Raw genomic sequence first — 20,896 nt, forward strand, 5'->3', positions numbered from 1 at the left:
AATCCATTTCAATTACAGGTTGTAATGCAACAAAATAGGAAAAACGCCAAGGGGGATGAATACTATTGCAAGGCACTGTATATATTTGGCATTTTTGTCAGAGCAATCACTATAAAAAATGTGTTTAGTTTTACATCATATACAGTCATTTTTTCATTTGTCTGTCATTTATCTGCTCTTACGAAGCTATCAAAGGCAATACATCCCCCATCAAAACCAATCCATGTATCTATATAGTGTAGAAGATGATGAATCCATATCATACAATGTAAAGCGCTTTGAGCTCCTGAAAAAGTGCTTTATAAATCCAGTCCCGTATAATATGTCTATTGCAAGTTAATCTTGTTTAATCCGCTCAGATGTTCATAGTCTGTCCACCAGAGATACATTTTCAGTAAATGCAGTAGTTATGTTTGATGTACAGTATATGAATTGACTTGTTATACACGTTGGTGCTATTGTGCTTTGATCTACTGTATGTTGACCAGTAGATTAACTACATTCTGTTCAGTACATTTGTTTACTACAGTGTTTGATTGGGCAATTTTGATCCATATCCTCAACGTTTAGTTCACCTCTTTGGATTGCAGTAAATCAGGAACCATATGACCTGAGTAGATAGTTGGCTCATCCCGGTAATATTATACAGTACTTTGTTTTTACATGTATAAAGTGCTCTTACATATATTTATATTTCTGTAGTATATATTGTATACAAGTCAAGACAATGGACAGGATTTTTTAACCAGGGCACCCAGTTAATAACCCATAAGATAAAAACAATCAATGAATGAAACAGACACATGGAAGTGTTGTTTTTCAAATTCATATTTTTTCCATTGTCATTTTATTAAAGACGAACCTGTACATTTTGTCTAAATTCAGATTCAAGCACAGTGCAGTTAGCAATGCCCGCAAATGAAAAGAAAAAAAGAATGAAAAGGCAGAGGTGATCACAACCATAACTATATACAAAAAGGTCAAACTATGTACATACAAGAGATAAGACGATGCATACGCAATACAAACAAATGGCTTATTTTTGTCAATCTTTACATTGATGCAATATTAACAGAGGAAAATGCAGCACGGTGAAAGAAAGGCCAGAACATAAACAAATGATCTCTAACATACAGCATTCTGTGAGATGAGCGTCATTAATCTGCAGGTCTGATGTCATAGCGGTCGGAGCTGATAGTAACATCAATACTATAATATGTTACAGTGGCTGTGTGGAGGGGGCACTGGACAGGGGATCAAAACACACTGGGACACAGAGACCCTAACCCTGCAATGATGAGTCTACTCACTAAACAGCCTGACTTACACACACACACACACACACACACACACACACACACACACACACACACACACACACACACACACACACACACACACACACACACACACGTCCTAGACCACCAAGGGTGACAAGCAGGTACTCCTGGAAAGGCTTGAATGGACCAGGAGATGGTAGGAGCAGCCCAAGGAATGCCAGTTCTACTGTGGACACAATGCAGCAAACCTATACGGACAGTAGTTCATCATGTGTGGTGTATCAATTTAAAGTCAAACACACTACTATATTCAGATCAAATTCTGCAATAAAAATCCATAGTGTTTTACTAGTACTCATACTGCTTTCCTAGCCCAATATGCCAGTAAGGAGCAAGCCAGAAAATTGATGAGCTCTGTGGTGCTCATCAACCTCTACAGGGCAGCCTAGAGGTGCACTCAACACCATTACAATTATCACCAGGCAAATCAGTGCACAGCTCTGTGCATGTACATGTCAAATTCAATTGATATTGTGACAAAGACCACCAAAATACGTCCATGGAAAACACTCATCGTTGTGGCAATGCCTTTGAGTTATTTTATTTATTAAACATCTGTGCTGAATATTTTTCAGTAATTTCCCTGCTGAAGACAATAAGACAGAAAATCACGAACAAATATTAAACAGAGTTCTATTTTTTTTTAGAAAACCACATTGGCCTTTTCTACTAATTCACTCAGACATACATTGCCAGACACAGTAAATCAAATGTGCACAGTTTATATTTAACTCATAGATGCTAAAAACAAAAGGAGCATTTGAGCATTTGTTGTCCGACCAGAGGGTCTAGCAAAGCATACACACCTCTTCACTTTGTCTGACAAGCATCCAAACCTCACCCACCATTACATTTTGTCATACTCACTGACACTACAGTACTATACAACTGTAATCATTGAATCTGAGAATGAGATGGTAGTGAGTATTCCTTATATTTCCACTTGTAAGCATGCCCTTGCTTGTCAGAATAATCCCCATAGGCTGGGGGACGAGGGCTCATGCTGGAGGATGTATGCATCACATGCTCTCCACTTTGTCTCACAGTAAGAGGACCCAACAGCTTGAGAGTGAATACTGATCCAGGGCAGCGTCAGATGTCTTCAGTGTGCAATGTATATGATTATTGAAAATGTATTGATTATCATCTGCCAACTGAAAATAAACGGATCATTCCATAAGTAGTGTACAATGCATGTGTACTGTATATGTGGGTATAAGCATAGAACAGCATGGTCAAGTGATTATGCTGTACACATGAAGAGAGTCCATAGATAATAAGCTAGATAGTACGCATTTTAAGTCGGTCGCTATACTCTTCCAACAAGCGACAAGACACTTAGATGTGTTGCTGAAAGATGTTGGAATATCTTTGGCTCAAGCCACGTGAAAATGTCTTGATTGGACATTGGACAGGTCCCCATCCACACGTGAAAGAAAGACGTACACATTAAATACATCTTACTAACCAGGTATACAAACAAGTACACACATTCCCTGAGCTGCTGACACAAACCAGCCCTTTCTTCCTCGCAAGCCTCGCACGCATATGTCACACGACAGTCTTCACTCTGATTGGGCAGGAAGAGCTGCCACTAAAACCAATGAGTCTTTCCATATACCAGGGACTACTGTCTCAAGCCTTGTTCACAACTTGCGCCCATTGTGCTGATCTTGTCCATGATCTGATTGTGTCCACATTTTCTGAAATAGATCTAAACATGGTATTAAAATGTGTCTCATATCCGTCTACTGTGTCCGCAGATTTCCTGGTCCCTCCCTGCATGCAAATGATTTGACAGTTATTCTTTCAAAATAATATGTATTCATTTTAAAACACATATTGATGCCGTAGGTCAATGTCACCAGTCAATGATGTTAAAAAGCAGAATAATGATAAATTAAATGGTTTCTCTTTCCAGATCTGTCTTGTAAGATATTCAGACACAATGCGTGCCTCACTACCTCCGGAGTAGATCAGGAAGATCACAATATGTCTTTTAGTCATCTACACCGGTCTGAAAATGTAGGCACAATCAGAATGTGGACAAGATCAGGACAAAGGATTTATATCCGAACGAGGCATAAACGGGGCTCAAGACCAGTCTGTGCACTGACGGCCAATGGCAGCTATGGGCCTGCTGTCTCAGCCCAGCACAGCTCAAAATGAGCCTAAATAAGGCAACACACACACACACACATTGAGCACAATTTAGGTAATGTGCCATTTTCATGAGAATTTGCTCTAAAATGACTAATAAAGAGGTCTGTAAAACTGACTGAGTAGCACAATTAAGACCATTACGTCTGATGCAGTTACAGTAAAAGTTCAGAAAGTAACACCGCCACACAAAGGTAAATACAGATACAGCCATCATTTTACATGGCCAGTAATTAACCCTTTCTATGGCAATCAACTAGCCTGCTCAAGGTTCTTATTGACAGATGACAGACCTGGCGCACGAGAGAAGCAGAGCTCAGAGCAGAGCTAAATCCTTCCACTAGGGGGCAGTCCTACACCCTGTTCCACCTGGCTGGTGCAGTTAGTGCAGCTCAGAGGTGGGACTCAGACTAGGGGTTAGTCTGCCTGGCAGAACCAGCACTGTGGAGACCAGATTGACTGAGGGGAACAGATAGGAAACTGAAACAGGAGAGGAGATTCTGATTCTACACTGAAATGACTGACCATGTGTGAGACGGTTTAATTATTTCATCCTCTCACAATGTTCAACAACCTCTCAATGACTGAACTGTACAATACTAAAGTGCTGATTGTTCTGCCTGCAAGGAGGCTAGTACACAGATTATGTAGACCACACAAATAAAACAGATGTTTAAGAGAAACTGTTATGGACATGTACAGGCAATTGAAAACAGAACTCCCAAAAACAAATGTGTTGCTATAAATGTGCAACAGAGTATTTGTTGTATATTTGTATAAACTTAAATTCCATTGGTAAGCATTCAGTATTTAGATTTTATTCCACCAAAAATACAATTATATCTGTCTGCCAAGCAAGCGTGTGCTTTTTATTGTATTTTTTAGAAGTAATATTTTCTTCGGTTTTTAAACTGCAGCTTCGGCTGAATTGTATGTATAACGGATTCATCTAGTTAACCCCCTGTTCTCTGTATTTTTTCTACCTATGCTTCCTTCCATTGCGGAGGTCACGTATCTATTTATCATCCTTTTCTTTTCCCTGTAAGTCTAAATGATGCTCCCCAGGGTGGCCAAGGTGGGGCCAGACTCATGCGCCGGGGTCTCATTCAGTAAAGCTCAAGCAAACAGAGGATCAGGCAAAGATGGGGCATGGACCTGCGCTGCAGTCCTGGAGCAGTCCTGGAGCAGTCCTGGAGCAGTCCTGGAGCAGCCCTGGAGCAGTCCTGGAGCAGTCCTGGAGCAGTCCTGGAGCAGCCCTAGAGCAGCCCTGGAGCAGCCCTGGAGCAGTCCTGGAGCAGCCCTGGAGCAGCCCTGGAGCAGTCCTAGAGCAGCCCTGGAGCAGCCCTGGAGCAGTCCTAGAGCAGCCCTGGAGCAGTCCTGGAGCAGCCCTGGAGCAGTCCTGGAGCAGCCCTGGAGCAGTCCTAGAGCAGCCCTGGAGCAGTCCTGGAGCAGTCCTAGAGCAGCCCTGGAGCAGCCCTGGAGCAGCCCTGGAGCAGCCCTGGCTGACTGGCGAAGCGTTAGGAACGGTAGTCCTTTTTACTGTACGGCTTGTTCCCCAGGATGCTATCTACCTCGTGCGTGATGGAGGAGGATAGTTTGGGAAGAACCTGCAGGAGAAAGTACAGATGCATTGAAGGAAACAAGAGAAGGCAAGAGGTAGTGGTTCACTTGTAAAGATTACACATACTTTGTATCATTTGTATATATAGTACTATATGTTGCCCCTGGTAATGTGGACATAACATTTGGAAACTAAATATCAAATGCACTGAGGGAGACCACACATATGCTGAACACACACATGCAAAAGCCCACGCCCACACACACAAAGTACAGCCGTTACAGCTTTTGAACACAATGCCGCACTGAATGTAGTACATAATAAATAAGAACACAGAAGGTTCTGGTTCACAATTCCCACTTCGACTGAAATTTGAAATGTTTTGCTTTATAAAAAGGGCCATAAGGGAGAGCCATTTTAGGAATGTGACATTGTTATGGACTCGAAGGGGGTGGCATTTTGAACCAATTAAACATGTTGATTGATTATCAAAACTAATTGACAAATTATGCAAATCTATATACTTTCGCTTGCTCAGACACACCCACCTGGACCCTCACTGTGTGGTCTCACTTGGACCCTCACTGTGTGGTCTCACCTGTATTGCTCCTATATTCTCCATCAGCTGGTCGGTGCTGGACGCCCCCAATAAGACAGAGCTCACCCCTTCGTTTCGTAGGCACCACGCTGTAGGGGGACGGGTAAACACCAATGACACCCCAATATACTACAAGTCTTTCTCTCCCACATAACCCTGTCCCTCCCCACCAGTGCCTCAAACATACTAAACACATATAGACCTCCTAACACAAACATGCTAGACACATGTACTGTATAACACTGCCTCATACGTGTCACAAACACCTAATCATGTCTCTCCACAAAATATAACTCCTAGACATGCACCCCAGATACATCACCACACACAATAAACATTACCAACCCCACCTGTATTCACTAATCTTGATCTGGAGATGTGATATTGTCTTCTGTATGACTGTATGATATGACTTCTGTACGGAGACCTTATGCCACTGTGTTCAAACACGGTGTGGGATTAGAACCTCCAGACACACTGGTGATGATGAGACAGACTCCACTTCCAGGAACAGATCTAACCCACCAAATCTCAGGCTTTCCCAGGATTTATCTTAAAAACCAAGGATCCTCAGGACAGGATGGGATGTGTGTAGTAGATTACATACAGTGGGGCAAAAATGTATTTAGTCAGCAACCAATTGTGCAAGTTCTCCCACTTAAAAAGATGAGAGGCCTGTAATTTTCATCATAGGTACACAAAATCCAGAAAATCACATTGTAGGATTTTTAATGAATGAATTTGCAAATTATGGTGGAAAATAAGTATTTTGTCACCTACAAACAAGCAAGATTTCTGGCTCTCACACACCTGTAACTTCTTCTTTAAGAGGCTCCTCTGTCCTCCACTCGTTACCTGTATTAATGGCACCTGTTTGAACTTGTTATCAGTATAAAAGACACCTGTCCACAACCTCAAACAGTCACACTGCAAACTCCACTATGGCCAAGACCAAAGAGCTGTCAAAGGACACCAGAAACAAAATTGTAGACCTGCACCAGGCTGGGAAGACTAAATCTGCAATAGGTAAGCAGCTTGGTTTGAAGAAATCAACTGTGGGAGAAATTATTAGGAAATGGAAGACATACAAGACCACTGATAATCTCCCTCGATCTGGGGCTCCACACAAGATCTCACCCCATGGGGTCAAAATGATCACAAGAACGGTGAGCAAAAATCCCAGACCTAGTGAATGACCTGCAGAGAGCTGGGACCAAAGTAACAAAGCCTATCATCAGTAACACACTACGCCGCCAGGGACTCAAATTCTGCAGTGCCAGACATGTCCCCCTGCTTAAGCCAGTACATGTCCAGGCCCGTCTGAAGTTTGCTAGAGAGCATATGGATGATCCAGAAGAAGATTGGGAGAATGTCATATGGCCAGATGAAACCAATATATAACTTTTTGGTAAAAACTCAACTCGTCGTGTTTGGAGGACAAAGAATGCTGAGTTGCATCCAAAAAACACCATACCTACTGTGAAGCATGGGGGTGGAAACATCATGCTTTGGGGCTGTTTTTCTGCAAGGGACCAGGACGACTGATCCGTGTAAAGGAAAGAATGAATGGGGCCATGCATCGTGAGATTTTGAGTGAAAACCTCCTTCCATCAGCAAGGGCATTGAAGATGAAACGTGGCTGGGTCAATTCAGCATGACAATGATCCCAAACACACCGCCCGGGCAACGAAGGAGTGGCTTCGTAAGAAGCATTTCAAGGTCCTGGAGTGGCCTAGCCAGTCTCCAGATCTCAACCCCATAGAAAATCTTTGGAGGGAGTTGAAAGTCCGTGTTGCCCAGCAACAGCCCCAAAACATCACTGCTCTAGAGGAGATCTGCATGGAGGAATGGGCCAACATACCAGCAACAGTGTGTGAAAACCTTACAGAAAACTTACAGAAAACGTTTGACATCTGTCATTGCCAACAAAGGGTATATAACAAAGTATTAAGATACTTGTTATTGACCAAATACTTATTTTCCACCATAATTTGCAAATACATTCATTAAAAATCCTACAATGTGATTTGCTGGATTTTTTTCTTCTCATTTTGTCTGTCATTTTTTATTTTTTTATTTTACCTTTATTTAACTAGGCAAGTCAGTAAGAACAAATTCTTATTTTCAATGACGGCCTAGGAACAGTGGGTTAACTGCCTGTTCAGGGGCAGAACGACAGATTTGTACCTTGTCAGTTCGGGGGTTTGAACTTGCAACCTTCCGGTTACTAGTCCAACGCTCTAACCACTAGGCTACGCTGCCGCCCCAGTGTACCTATGATGAAAATTACAGGCCTCTCTCATCTTTTTAAGTGGGAGAACTTGCACAATTGGTGGCTGACTAAATACTTTTTTGCCCCACTGTATACATGTCAAACAGATGACAGGGATTCTTCACTCACTGGCAAAGACTGCGTTTTTATGTTCTGGAACGTTCAATTCAACGAAAACAATTCAGTACTGAACGACCAGTTGAAAAACGAGGAGGGGTTGCGTTGTGGGTTGTCAGCGTAGCCACTGCCCCCTTTAAATATGTCCCTCATTACTTCAAGCCACATCTCGCCACACCCACCAAACAGGAGAAATGTAACTCAAAGTCTGTTCAAGATCATACCAGAACGTTTTGGGGAAAGGTGTCGTTTAGTACAAACTGTTCCGCAATGTAGCAAACGCACCTTAGGCCAATGCCATCTATGACGTCACTCAGCTACTTTAAACATACAACAGCCCTAAAGCTAGGCTATCAAGTGTGTAAAATAACAGGCTCTAGGTAACTAACGGATACATTTTTTTCCAATGTAGCGACTCTCGGGTGACATAGAATTGTGATCCCGGGACAGTCTCCCTCTCTCATCTGCCACGCTTTAATAGCCCTCCACAGAGCTGGGAATCTGTCAACAGGCTCCTTCCCCCTCGCTCCAGTCGGCTCAGATTTATGTCTGCCATTCCATGTTACTGCTGACGTGGGGCATAGGGACACTTGCTCATCATATATACACACACCAGTGCACGCGACAGTAAACTCACCAACAGAATCAGTAGCAAGTTTTTACCACTGGCTTGATAAGGCTGACTTGGGTTTAGGAAAATAATCCTGGCTGCTCTAGCGTCTAAGAACTAGATTACCACAAACAGACATACAACATAATACAGACAAAGATTCTCACACACAAACCAACAGTTGATAAGCACCAGAGGGACGAGGAACGGACAGACAGACAGAGAGAGAGAGAGCGGCAGTGTGTGTCGGCGTACCGATGGCGAGCTGGGGCAGAGTGCAGCCCAGCCGCTCTGCGATTGCCTGCAGCTCTTTCAACTTCGCCTGCTGACGCCGGCCCTCTTCGCTCAAGATCTTGTCCTTCAACCACTGGTAGCCCTGTTGAAACAGCCTGCTCAAAAACACAGCCCTGCCCAACACTGAGGCACTGCACCACCTGTGTCGAGCAGGGCCTGCTTTTAAACACATGACTCTGTTTGGTAGACCAGGGCCTGCTTTTAAACACATGACTCTGTTTGGTAGACCAGGGCCTGCTTTTAAACACGTGACTCTGTTTGGTAGACCAGGGTCTGGTTGTCAACACTCTTCTATTGTACAGCCCCCAGCTGGCAGAGAGAAGGAGGACCCTCTCTGGCTCATCTCTCATGTTTCACACACATACAGTGCAAACACACATTTGTTCCAGGATCTAAATAAATGTATAATTATTGTTGCGATTGTGTATAATTCCTTCTAAATATGAATGTACAGTCAACATATTTCAACAGGTTAAAAGCAACCTTGACAAAGGGATTTAATTTCCTGTGTAATAGCCTGTGTAATCCAATGACAAGATCAGGAACAAGCAACCCATCAGTGATTGGATCAGCCAACTACACTGTCGTTGGTCAGGCGCCAACACCACAACATACGTATTAATGATCCGTATGCAAAGCTCTACTCAGGAGAACATTATCCACGTAGTTAGATGGAGAAATGGTTTCCTTAACTGTACAGGGTTAAAAGACCATAGCAACCCTGTATACTTCTGCAACAACACAGGCACAGAGTAAGCCCTAGTTTCTGAATTGGTGATGCAGTATATGCATGTTGTTGTCATTTGATCTGTGTGTGTGCGCGTGTGAGTGTGCATGCATGTGCCTCTGTGTGTGTGTGCGCGCGAGTGTGTGTGTGTGCGCGTGTGAGTGAGTAAGTGTGCATGCACATGCCTCTGTGTGTGTGTGAAATGTGAGATAAGATGCTTGTGTTGACACCACCAAATAACTGCTGGTGGTAGAGTTGCTACAGAGCTGGTAAACAGAATGGATACACAGAGTTGGTACACAGAGTATGCCGTCACATGGGACTCAAAAACAAACGCATCTAGGAGACATCAAGTTCTAGAACCTGAAAGACACAGAAAACAGCCATTAAGACAGGAACCAGCCAGGATAAGAACAGGGCTGAGGGAGAAGAGGGGTTGACATGAGACCAAAGGAGAAACAAAAGAGGTGAACAGGGGGGGCAGGAGAGGGGTGCGGGTAACCCTACCTTAAGAGAGGCGCGGGAGTAAGGTGGTACCCCACTGTCGTATTTCCCTGAGATGATCCCACAGGCCAGCGGTGACCATGTCATCGCCCCCACACCTGAAAACATGGGAACATTGGGTCAGCGCCGTCACCATCACCACTCAGTCCAAATATGCTGTTCCGTCTATACTAAGTCGCCCGAAAATAGGAGACAGGACAGCATCCGGTATTTACCAAGAAAAACACAAAATTGACAAAGAAACCTTTGGTAGAGGCAGCATACTTTTATCTACGCAATCATAGAATTACATATTAGAGTCGGAAGTTTACACACACCTTAGCCAAACACAATTAAACTCAGTTTCACAATTCCTGACATTTAATCCTAGAAAAAATTCCCTGTCTTAGCTCAGTTAGGATCACCACTTTATTTTAAGAATGTGAAATGTCAGAATAATAGTAGAGAGTATGATTTATTTAAACTTGTATTTCTTTCATCACATTCCCAGTGGGTCAGAAATGTACATACACTCAATTAGTATTTGGTAGCATTGCCTTCAAATTGTTTAACTTAGGTCAAACGTTTCGGCTAGCCTTCCACAAGCTTCCCACAATAATAACAATTTTGGCCCATTCCCCCTGACAGAGCTGGTGCAACTGATTCAGGTTTGTAGGCCTCCTTGCTTGCACAAGCTTTTTCAGTTCTGACCACACATTTTCTATGGGATTGAGGTCAAGGCTTTGTGATGCATGCTTGGGGTCATTGTCCATTTGGAAGACCCATTTGCGACCAAGCTTTAACTTCCTGATTGATGTCTTGAGATGATGCTTCAATATATCCACAATTTTCATTCCTCATGATGCCATCTATTTTGTGACGTGCACCAGTCCCTCGTACAGCAAAGTCCCCACAACATGATGCTGCCACCCACGTGCTTCACGTTTGGGATGATGTTCTTCGGCTTGCAAGCCTCCCTCTTTTACCTCCAACTATAACAATGGTCATTATGGCCAAACAGTTCCATTTTTGTACGATCTTTGTCCCCATATGCAGTTGCAAACCGTAGTCTGGCTTTCTTTATGGCGGTTTTGGAGCAGTGCCTTCTTCCTTGCTGAGCGACCTTTCAGGTTATATATAGAACTCGTTATTTTTTTATATATATATTTTTTTAAATGTATCCGTTATTTTACCAGGTAAGTTGACTGAGAACACGTTCTCATTTGCAAAAACAACCTGGGGAATAGTTACATGGGAGAGGGGGATGAATGAGCCAATTGTAAACTGGGGATTATTAGGTGACCGTGATGATTTGAGGGCCAGATTGGGAATTTAGCCAGGACACCAGGGTTAACACCCCTACTCTTACGATAAGTGCCATGGGATCATTAATGACCTCAGAGAGTCAGGACAACCGTTTGACGTCCCATCCGAAAGACGGCGTCCCCATTCACTGCCCTGGGGCATTGGGATATTTTTTTAGACCAGAGGAAAGAGTGCCTCCTACTGGCCCTCCAACACCACTTCCAGCAGCATCTGGTCTCCCATCCAGGAACTGACCAGGACCAACCCTGCTTAGCTTCAGAAGCAAGACAGCAGTGGTATGCAGGGTGATATGCCGCTGGCAGTTTTACTGTGGATACTGATACTTTTGTACCGGTTTCCTCCAGCATCTTCACAAGGTCCTTTGCTGTTGTTCTGAAAATGATTGGCTCTTTTCGCACCAAAGTACGTTCACTTCTATGGGACAGAAAGAGTCTCCTTCCTGAGTGGTATGACGGCTACGTGGTCCCATGGTGTTTATACTTGCGTACTATTGTTTGTACAGATGAACGTGGTACCTTCAGGGGTTTGGAAATTGCTCCCAAGGATGAACCAAACTTGTGGAGGTCTACAATTATTTTTCTGAGGTCTTGGCTAATTTGTGATACAGTGAATTATAAGTTAAATAATCTATCTGTCAACAAATGTTGGAAAAATGACTTGTGTCATGCACAAAGTAGATGTCCTTACGGACATGTCAAAACTATAGTTGTTAACAAGAAATTTGTGGAGTGGTTGAAAAACGAGTTTTAATGACTCCAACCTAAGTGTATGTAAACTTCCGATAACTGTATAATAATGATACTATCTATACTGAACAGAAATATAAACGCAACATGAAACAATTTCAAGTTACAGTTCGTGTAAGAGTTACAGTTCGTATAAGAGTTACAGTTCGTATAAGAGTTACAGTTCATATAAGAGTTACAGTTCGTATAAGGAAATCAGTCTAATTAAATTCATTAGGCCCTAATCTATGGATTTCCCATGACTGGGTAGGGGTGCAGCCATGGGTGGGCCTGGGATGGCATAGGCCCACATGTGGAACGTACCGCCAAATTCAGCCAAATTCTATAAAACAACATTGTAGGCACCTTATGGTAGAGAAATGATCATGCAATTCTCTGGCAACAGCTCTGGTGGACATTCCTGCAGTCAGCATGTCAATTGCACACTGCCTCACAACTTGAAACATCTGTGGCATTGTGTTGTGTGACAAAACTGCACATTTTAAAGTGGCCTTTTATTGTCCCCAGCACGAGGTGCACCCATGCAATGATCATGCTGTTTAATCAGCTTCTTCATATACCACACCTGTCATGTGGATGTATCATCTTGGCAAAGGAGAATTGCTCACTAACAGGGCTGGAAACAAATTTGTGCACAACATTTAAGAGAAATAAGCTTTTTGTGCATTTGAACAATTTCAGGTATTTTTTATTTCAGCTCATGAAACATGGGACCAACACTTTACATGTTGTGTTTATATTTTTGTTCGTAATCATTTAAAAAGTTAGACTCAGCTAAATGACATTTGCTACGAGCAGCACCGCAGATATTGTGATGAGCAAGATGCAAGACAAAGTCACACACAGTATCTGCGCATGTGCAGGAGCTTGCTTCATTTTTAACTTTGCGTTTTAAGGCTCCTAATTGTTGCAGAAATTGACCCACTATGCTGTTTACTTTGTTCATCTACGTCATATTGCTGAGTCTACATTTAATAGCTATCTCAGTGTCCAGACCAGCTCCACTCACCTATCTTATGGAAGAGCTCTGGCAGCTGCACCTCCACCTTCTCCCTCTGGAACATGTGATACTCTGCCTGCTCACAGATGGGAGGGATCTGGTTGAACTGCCGCGCCACAGAGTACGCCTCCTACAGGACACACAGGGAACAGCAGCGGTTAGCCTGAAGAGTACTATACAGTAGGCACTGACTAATCAAAGCATGAACAATTTCAGGGATATTTTATTTCAGCTCAAGGAACATGAGACCAACACTTTACATGTTGGTCCCATATGGTTGTGACGCCAATCAATCAATATTATGGAAGTCATGATCAGAATACGTCACAGTCAGTGAGAGGATGTTATAGTGGTGTCATGTCATTGCCGGTGCTGAGACTGGGTCTGGGCAGAATGATGACCGGAAGGTAGAGGAGGCTGTTTGTGTGTGTTTGTCTCACCATGATCTCCATGGGGCTCCAGCGGGACGTGCCCCAGTACATGGCCATGCCCTGGTTGATCACGTGGGTCATCGCCCGCACCGTCTCTGTCAATCAAAAATAAAACAATACACACGCACACACTACAATGAGCAGAGAGACAAATGCTGTGTAGCAAACTGTTCTGATCCAAAGTAGAGCAAGTCAGTCAGACATGATCAAGTGATGTACAGTTTGCCCGATGGCCATGTTTGAGCTTGTGTGCAACAAAAACAGAAAGCGCAAACACATTGAGGATGAGAGAGAAAGAGAGAGAGTAAAAGAGTGATTAGGAGAGCCTGTAACATTAACACAGCAGCAGCACCACTCTCTCCCTCTCTCTGTTCTGTCCTCAGGCTAGTGACAGAGAGGTGCACCAGATGGCCAAAGTACTTCTTCAGGTACAGGTTCAAACCTTTCCCTGTGAACTACTGCAGTTTATCAACTGTTGAACTCCTAAAAGGGCAGATGGGTAAAACATAAGAAATGGATAAATCCAAAGCTCATGCATTTTTTTTTTTTTACATACCAGCTATCCCTGGTTCAAGAGAGGCAGAAATAGAATGACAGGAGTAATGTTAGGTACAACAACAGCGGAGATGGTCTGTGTCAGGGCAGAGTAACAGTAACAGGGACAGTCTGAGGGTGTTGTAACCTTCCTACTGTAGCATGGCCCATAGAGGACAGATGAATACTGTATGACAACGGGAGAACACACAGAGTACTCTGTCATTTAAAGCTCTTCTGCAGACTTGTCTCCAACATTCTATAGGATCGTGCAGTTCCGGTTTTAAAACAATGTGTTGTAAAACAACACATTTCACTGCACCTATCCGGTGTACAGCATGTGACAATAAAACATATATTATTATTATTATTTTTTAATTGTGTTATTTTTTGCTCCAGCAGTTTTCACTCATATTTAACATTCCCCAGGGCATTGGGAAGCAAGCCAGTAGGGAAGGATGGGGTGAAATGAGGACATCGTTTCATGCACTACACAGAAACATGTAGCCTAGTGAGTTAGAATGGACGTAGGCATGTCAGAGAAGCTCATGGGATGGAGAGAACCCAGCAGGAGAATAGAGAAGAGGCAGACAGCAGAAGCCAGTGATAGAGGCGGACCAAGATGTTCCTCCTTACCTTCCATGGGAGTGTTGGGGTCCGGTCTGTTTGCAAACACCACGTCCACATACTCTAGCTGCAGTCTCTCCAGTGAGGCCTTTAAACCTACAACGACATGCATCACAGCCACAGTTACACACACTATTATTGTTCAGGGACATGGTTGCAGTCATATCTTATTGAGTGTACTATTGCGAGTACAGCCCAACTGATGTTTTTTTGGGTCTGATGCCAATTAACATTTTTGGGGGGACAAAACCTAACAATAGCCAATCAAAAGAGCAATTGTCAAAGAAATATGCCTTAAATGTTGCTTTATTACATTGTGACATGAATGGCATCGTCAGAATGGCTGCAAGTGTTCAGATAAACATGACATTCCCTTTTGCTCCCCCTGGGCTCTAATTGCGAGGTAGTGCTCAATATTGCAGGTAGAATTTTCAAATAATGTGATTCTAATAAGGTGTTATTTTTCAGAGAAAAGAGGAACTAGGATCTTTCTCAGCAAGACTCCTATCCCCCAAGAGAGTCCACAATTATCAAATTGGAGTCTCTTCTCCCTGGAGCCAAAATGACTAATCAGGATGTTGTCTGATGCAATGTCAGCATTTAATTTCTCATTCTGCCCTTGCTCTGCGTGATCAAGGACAGGATGAGCTTACCTTCTATAATGTGTTTTCGGGACAACCCTCTTTCAGTCTCTGCTCTATGGATTAAAAACATATTCCAGAATCAGTTGAATTACAGCAGAGCCACAGCAAGGCTTTATTTTCTTTCATCATATCATTCAGTCCATCACAGTAACATCCCAATATATACATTTCAGCTTGACTAAAAGCCCATTATAAACTGGGTGGTTCGAGCCCTAAATGCTGATTGGCCGACAGCTGTGATATATCAGACCGTATATCACGGGTATGACAAACCATGTCTTTTTACTGCTCTAATTACTTTGGTAACCAGTTTATAATAGCAATAAGGCACCTCAGGGGTTTGTGGTATATGACCAATATAACACACCCCGTCGGGCCTTATTGCTTGATAATAACATCAGCATGGACTACACATTATCACATTAACCAGAGGGCCACTGGGAGGGAGGAATTATCTGCATGGCATTACATATATACTCTATGACAGTGCCAATCACTCACAGCCCCAGACACATTACAAAGAGCAGCATATTTCTCATTCAGACACACAACCAGAGAAGAGACAACATACTTTCCACCCCAGAAGATCTTTGTTGTGATCACCAGACTGGAACGTCTACATGAGAAGGGGGAGAAAACCCATTACATGTGAGACCACACAGAACATATATAGACAATGAAGCACAGAGAGAGTGTTCCAAGGTTCTCTGGTTGACATGACAGCGAGGGTGTTCCAAAGTTCTCTGGTTGACATTACAGAGAGGGTGTTCCAAGGTTCTCTAGTTGACATCACAGCGAGGGTGTTCCAATGTTCTCTGGTTGACATCACAGCGAGGGTGTTCCAAGGTTCTCTGGTTGACATCACAGCGAGGGTGTTCCAAGGTTCTCTGGTTGACATCACAGCGAGGGTGTTCCAAGGTTCTCTGGTTGACATCACAGAGAGGGTGTTCCAAGGTTCTCTGGTTGACATCACAGCGAGGGTGTTCCAAGGTTCTCTGGTTGACATCACAGCGAGGGTGTTCCAAGGTTCTCTGGTTGACATCACAGCGAGGGTGTTCCAAGGTTCTCTGGTTGACATCACAGCGAGGGTGTTCCAAGGTTCTCTGGTTGACATCACAGCGAGGGTGTTCCAAGGTTCTCTGGTTGACATCACAGCGAGGGTGTTCCAAGGTTCTCTGGTTGACATCACAGCGAGGGTGTTCCAAGGATCTCTGGTTGACATTACAGAGAGGGTGTTCCAAGGTTCTCTGGTTGACATCACAACATCACTGTCAAACCAGTACAGTACAGTGTGCACACACACACGGGTTGATGAGGTAAAAGAGTGGGTAAAGGAGACACTTTCATTCCATTATTCAGTCGCTTTGAGGGACACAAAAGCAGGAGCACAGCCATGGCTCTGCTGCCTGCCTGCCTGATCTTTTATCTCTCTCTCTGCCTGCCTGCCTGATCTTTTATCTCTCTGCGCCTGCCTGACTGATCTTTTATCTCTAGCTGCCTGCCTGCCGGTGCACAGTGGAGTACACCACACTGCTCACTTCCCTTCCAATAAGGTAGAGCGGTTATCAGGAGAGGGAGAGTGACGGCGCAGAAATGAAACATGGCTCATTATGAGAGTAACCTCCGTACGAACATACCTCCATCCTTTCTTCTTTATGACGTTCCCCAGCACAACCTCAGCCCTGAGAGAGAGAGGGAGAGAGAGATCAGATAATGGGCATGGTCAACTAACAACTACACATACCATGATGAAAAAGAAAACAGATCAGCCCTTGAAAAAGAAGATATCACAAAGTGTGGTGGTAACTCTTACAACCCTCACCAGTGTCTCTATAGACTTATAACAAAGCCCTCCTGCAGTGTGTGGACTCAGTTAAACTCAGTGAACTGGCTGGTATGGCTAGTGTGTAACAGGCTCCATGTCAATCAGTCATTAGCAGCAGTGGGGGTGCCAATTAGGCCCAACGTGGCCTCCATTAGGGCTGGGATGACTCCTGTCACTGCGAGGGAGGAAGGGAGCGCCGGTCTACAAGGCTAACAAATTCCATGTTTTCCTATAATGTGAATTCTGTGTACGGCAAGCACAAAGTGGCTGAACTCCCCCTCTCTGTACCCCTCTTCCCCTCTCTCTGCTTCTCTTTCCCTTATCCCTCTCTCTCCATCAGATCTCTCTCTGCCTGTGTGCGCAGCCTGCTGGTTTGAGCAGAGGGAGCGGAGAGGGAGAGGGAGGGTCATTTCTGGAAGGCTAATGCCATCAATGTTCCCTCTAAGCTGTGCGCACGCTCAGTAGCACCGAGACTGCAATGCTGCTCCCTGGGTCTGCCGTGCAAAAATATCAGCCCACAGAGAGAAGAACGAGATTGAACTTCACTCAACTTTCTAGAGCAGGCCTCCCTAGTGGCTCAGTGGTCTAAGGCACTGCATCGCAGTGCTAGTTGTGCCACTAGAGATTCTGGGTTTGAGTCCAGGCTCTTTCTCAGCCAGCCGTGACCAGGAGACCCATGGGGTGGCGCACAATTGGCCCAGCGTCGTCCGGGTTAAGGGAGGGTTTGGCCGGCAGGGATGTCCTTGTGGCGCAGTACAGTCGCCAGGTGCACGGTGTTTCCCCCTGAAACATTGGTGCGGCTGGCTTCTGCGTTAAGTGGGCATTGTGTCAAGAAGCAGTGTGGCTTGGTTGGGTTGTATTTCGGAGGACGCACGGCTATGGACCTTCGCCTCTCCCAAGACTGTACAGGATTTTGCAGTGATGAGACAAGACTAACTACCAAATGGATACCACAAAATTGGGGAGAACGGGGTAACGGGGTACGGGGTAAAAAAAAGGATATACATAAAAATACATTATAGAGCAATGGTCACCAACGGGTCAATCACGATCGACTGGTCGATGTCCAAGTCCTTCCTAGTCGATCGCCAAACATTTCTGTAAAAAACCCAACGACATAGCCTTGTGTTCCTACTTGAAAGAAATGATTATTATTCGTCTCAGGCTGTTTGCTGTAGGTGCACCCGATTCAGCTGCCCTGCGTGCTGGGTAGGCCATCTGTTGCCATTTTCAACTATTTCATGTGTCTGAAGGTACAAACTGACTTCCCGGCAGGCCCAGAGAGCAAATCAAGTGCACTATAGCCCTACCGCTGGCCAATCAGATGGCTCAGATGACCGTTTCTGCAGTAACGTAGCAGGCATAAAAGAAAGCTACAGAAAAGTTGATTTCAAAATGTTTAAAACCATGATTAGAGAGAGAAACTGTCAACTTTATGAGTGAGTTCATGTTTAAGATCTTACTCAGCACTGTCAACACTTTGTATTCAACACTTTTACAAACCATAAAATGCGAGTTCTTCCTATTTCCTCAGCTCTTCCTCAGCTCCCGCGCTGAGGTCTGTTCCAACGCTGGTCCGACCAATCTGATTCCACACTCCAAGACTGCTTCCATCATGTGGATTGGGATTTGTTTCGTATTGCGTCAGACAACAACATTGACGAATACACTGATTCGGTGAGCGAGTTCATTAGAACGTGCGTTGAAGATGTCGTTCCCATAGCAACGATTAAAACATTCCCAAACCAGAAACCGTGGATTGATGGCAGCATTCGCGTGAAACTGAAAGCCTGAACCACTGCTTTTAATCAGGGCAAGGTGACCGGAAACATGACCGAATACAAACAGTGTAACTATTCCTTCCGCAAGGCAATCAAACAAGCTAAGCGTCAGTATAGAGACAAAGTAGAATCTCAATTCAACGGCTCAGAAACAAGAGGTATGTCTACAGTCAATCACGGATTACAAAAAGAAAACCAGCCCAGTCACGGACCAGGATGTCTTGCTCCCAGGCAGACTAAATAACTTTTTTGCCCGCTTTGAGGACAATACAGTGCCACTGACACGGCCCGCAACTAAAACATGCGGACTCTCCTTCACTGCAGCCGACGTGAGGAAAACATTTAAACGTGTCAACCGTCGCAAGGCTGCAGGCCCAGACGGCATCCCCAGCCGCGCCCCCAGAGCATGCGCAGACCAGCTGGCTGGTGTGTTTACGGACATATTCAATCAATCCCTATCCCAGTCTATTGTTCCCACATGCTTCAAGAGGGCCACCATTGTTCCTGTTCCCAAGAAAGCTAAGGTCACTGAGCTAAACGACTACCGCCCCGTAGCACTCACTTCCGTCATCATGAAGTGCTTTGAGAGACTAGTCAAGGACCATATCACCTCCACCCTACCTGACACCCTAGACCCACTCCAATTTGCTTACCGCCCAAATAGATCCACAGACGACGCAATCTCAACCACACTGCACACTGCCCTAACCCATCTGGACAAGAGGAATACCTACGTGAGAATGCTGTTCATCGACTACAGCTCGGCATTTAACACCATAGTGCCCTCCAAGCTCGTCATCAAGCTCGAGACCCTGGGTCTCCCCCAGGTGGTGAGGGTAGGCAACAACATTTCCACCCCGCTGATCCTCAACACTGGGGCCCCACAAGGGTGCGTTCTGAGCCCTCTCCTGTACTCCCTGTTCACCCACGACTGCGTGGCCACGCACGCCTCCAACTCAATCATCAAGTTTGCGGACGACACAACAGTGGTAGGCTTGATTACCAACAACGACGAGACGGCCTACAGGGAGGAGGTGAGGGCCCTCGGAGTGTGGTGTCAGGAAAATAACCTCCCACTCAACGTCAACAAAACTAAGGAGATGATTGTGGACTTCAGGAAACAGCAGAGGGAACACCCCCCTATCCACATTGATGGAACAGTAGTGGAGAGGGTAGTAAGTTTTAAGTTCCTCGGCGTACACATCACAGACAAACTGAATTGGTCCACCCACACAGACAGCATCGTGAAGAAGGCGCAGCAGCGCCTCTTCAACCTCAGGAGGCTGAAGAAATTCGGCAAAAGCACTCACAAACTTCTACAGATGCACAATCGAGAGCATCCTGGCGGGCTGTATCACCGCCTGGTACGGCAACTGCTCCGCCCACAACCGTAAGGCTCTCCAGAGGGTAGTGAGGTCTGCACAACGCATCACCGGGGGCAAACTACCTGCCCTCCAGGACACCTACACCACCCGATGTCACAGGAAGGCCATAAAGATCATCAAGGACAACAACCACCCGAGCCACTGCCTGTTCAACCCGCTATCATCCAGAAGGCGAGGTCAGTACAGGTGCATCAAAGCTGGGACCGAGAGACTGAAAAACAGCTTCTATCTCAAGGCCATCAGACTGTTAAAACAGCCACCACTAACATTGAGTGGCTGCTGCCAACACACTGACTCAACTCCAGCAACTTTAATAATGGGAATGGATGGGAAATGATGTAAAATATATTACTAGCCACTTTAAACAATGCTACCTAATATAATGTTTACATACCCTACATTATTCATCTCATATGTATATACTGTACTCTATAT

General features: G+C 44.6%; 2 protein-coding genes across 14 annotated transcripts in view; one reads left to right on the plus strand and one right to left on the minus strand.

Annotated features, from left to right (window-relative positions):
- Positions 1–810: 810 nt before the first annotated feature.
- The window catches only part of kcnab2a (potassium voltage-gated channel subfamily A regulatory beta subunit 2a), a 133,944-nt gene continuing 113,858 nt past the window's right edge, over positions 811–20,896 (minus strand). For 11 of the 12 annotated variants that reach the window (XM_052526828.1, XM_052526830.1, XM_035777639.2 and 8 more), the window contains 10 exons: positions 17,108–17,152; positions 16,042–16,086; positions 15,480–15,523; positions 14,836–14,922; positions 13,675–13,760; positions 13,244–13,364; positions 10,187–10,281; positions 8,914–9,034; positions 5,660–5,748; positions 811–5,107 (listed from right to left, as the gene is read on the minus strand). In XM_052526828.1, the coding sequence (XP_052382788.1) occupies positions 5,018–5,107; positions 5,660–5,748; positions 8,914–9,034; positions 10,187–10,281; positions 13,244–13,364; positions 13,675–13,760; positions 14,836–14,922; positions 15,480–15,523; positions 16,042–16,086; positions 17,108–17,152 (823 nt within the window). In that variant the 3' untranslated portion in view covers positions 811–5,017. The other variant, XM_052526832.1, reaches the window with a different exon arrangement.
- Positions 16,098–17,084, plus strand: LOC127932185 (uncharacterized). 2 transcript variants are annotated; one of them, XM_052526833.1, is made up of 2 exons: positions 16,098–16,388; positions 16,425–17,084. In XM_052526833.1, exons 1-2 carry the CDS (start codon positions 16,187–16,189, stop codon positions 16,886–16,888), a joined length of 666 nt encoding a protein of 221 aa, XP_052382793.1. In that variant the 5' UTR covers positions 16,098–16,186; the 3' UTR covers positions 16,889–17,084. The 2 variants fall into 2 exon arrangements, with proteins under 2 accessions (XP_052382793.1, XP_052382794.1); XM_052526834.1 differs by having other exon boundaries at positions 16,098–16,352.

Source organism: Oncorhynchus keta, chromosome 10, assembly GCF_023373465.1.
Source record: "Oncorhynchus keta strain PuntledgeMale-10-30-2019 chromosome 10, Oket_V2, whole genome shotgun sequence".
Lineage (NCBI taxonomy): Eukaryota > Metazoa > Chordata > Actinopteri > Salmoniformes > Salmonidae > Oncorhynchus > Oncorhynchus keta.

Bases quoted from the DNA above. Each gene is read 5' to 3' on its own strand.
- LOC127932185 (XM_052526833.1), top strand. From the start codon at position 16,187: ATGACAGCGAGGGTGTTCCAAAGTTCTCTGGTTGACATTACAGAGAGG. The intron at 16,389-16,424 runs GTTCTCTGGTTG...GGGTGTTCCAAG, and splicing joins CACAGCGAGGGTGTTCCAAG to GTTCTCTGGTTGACATCACA.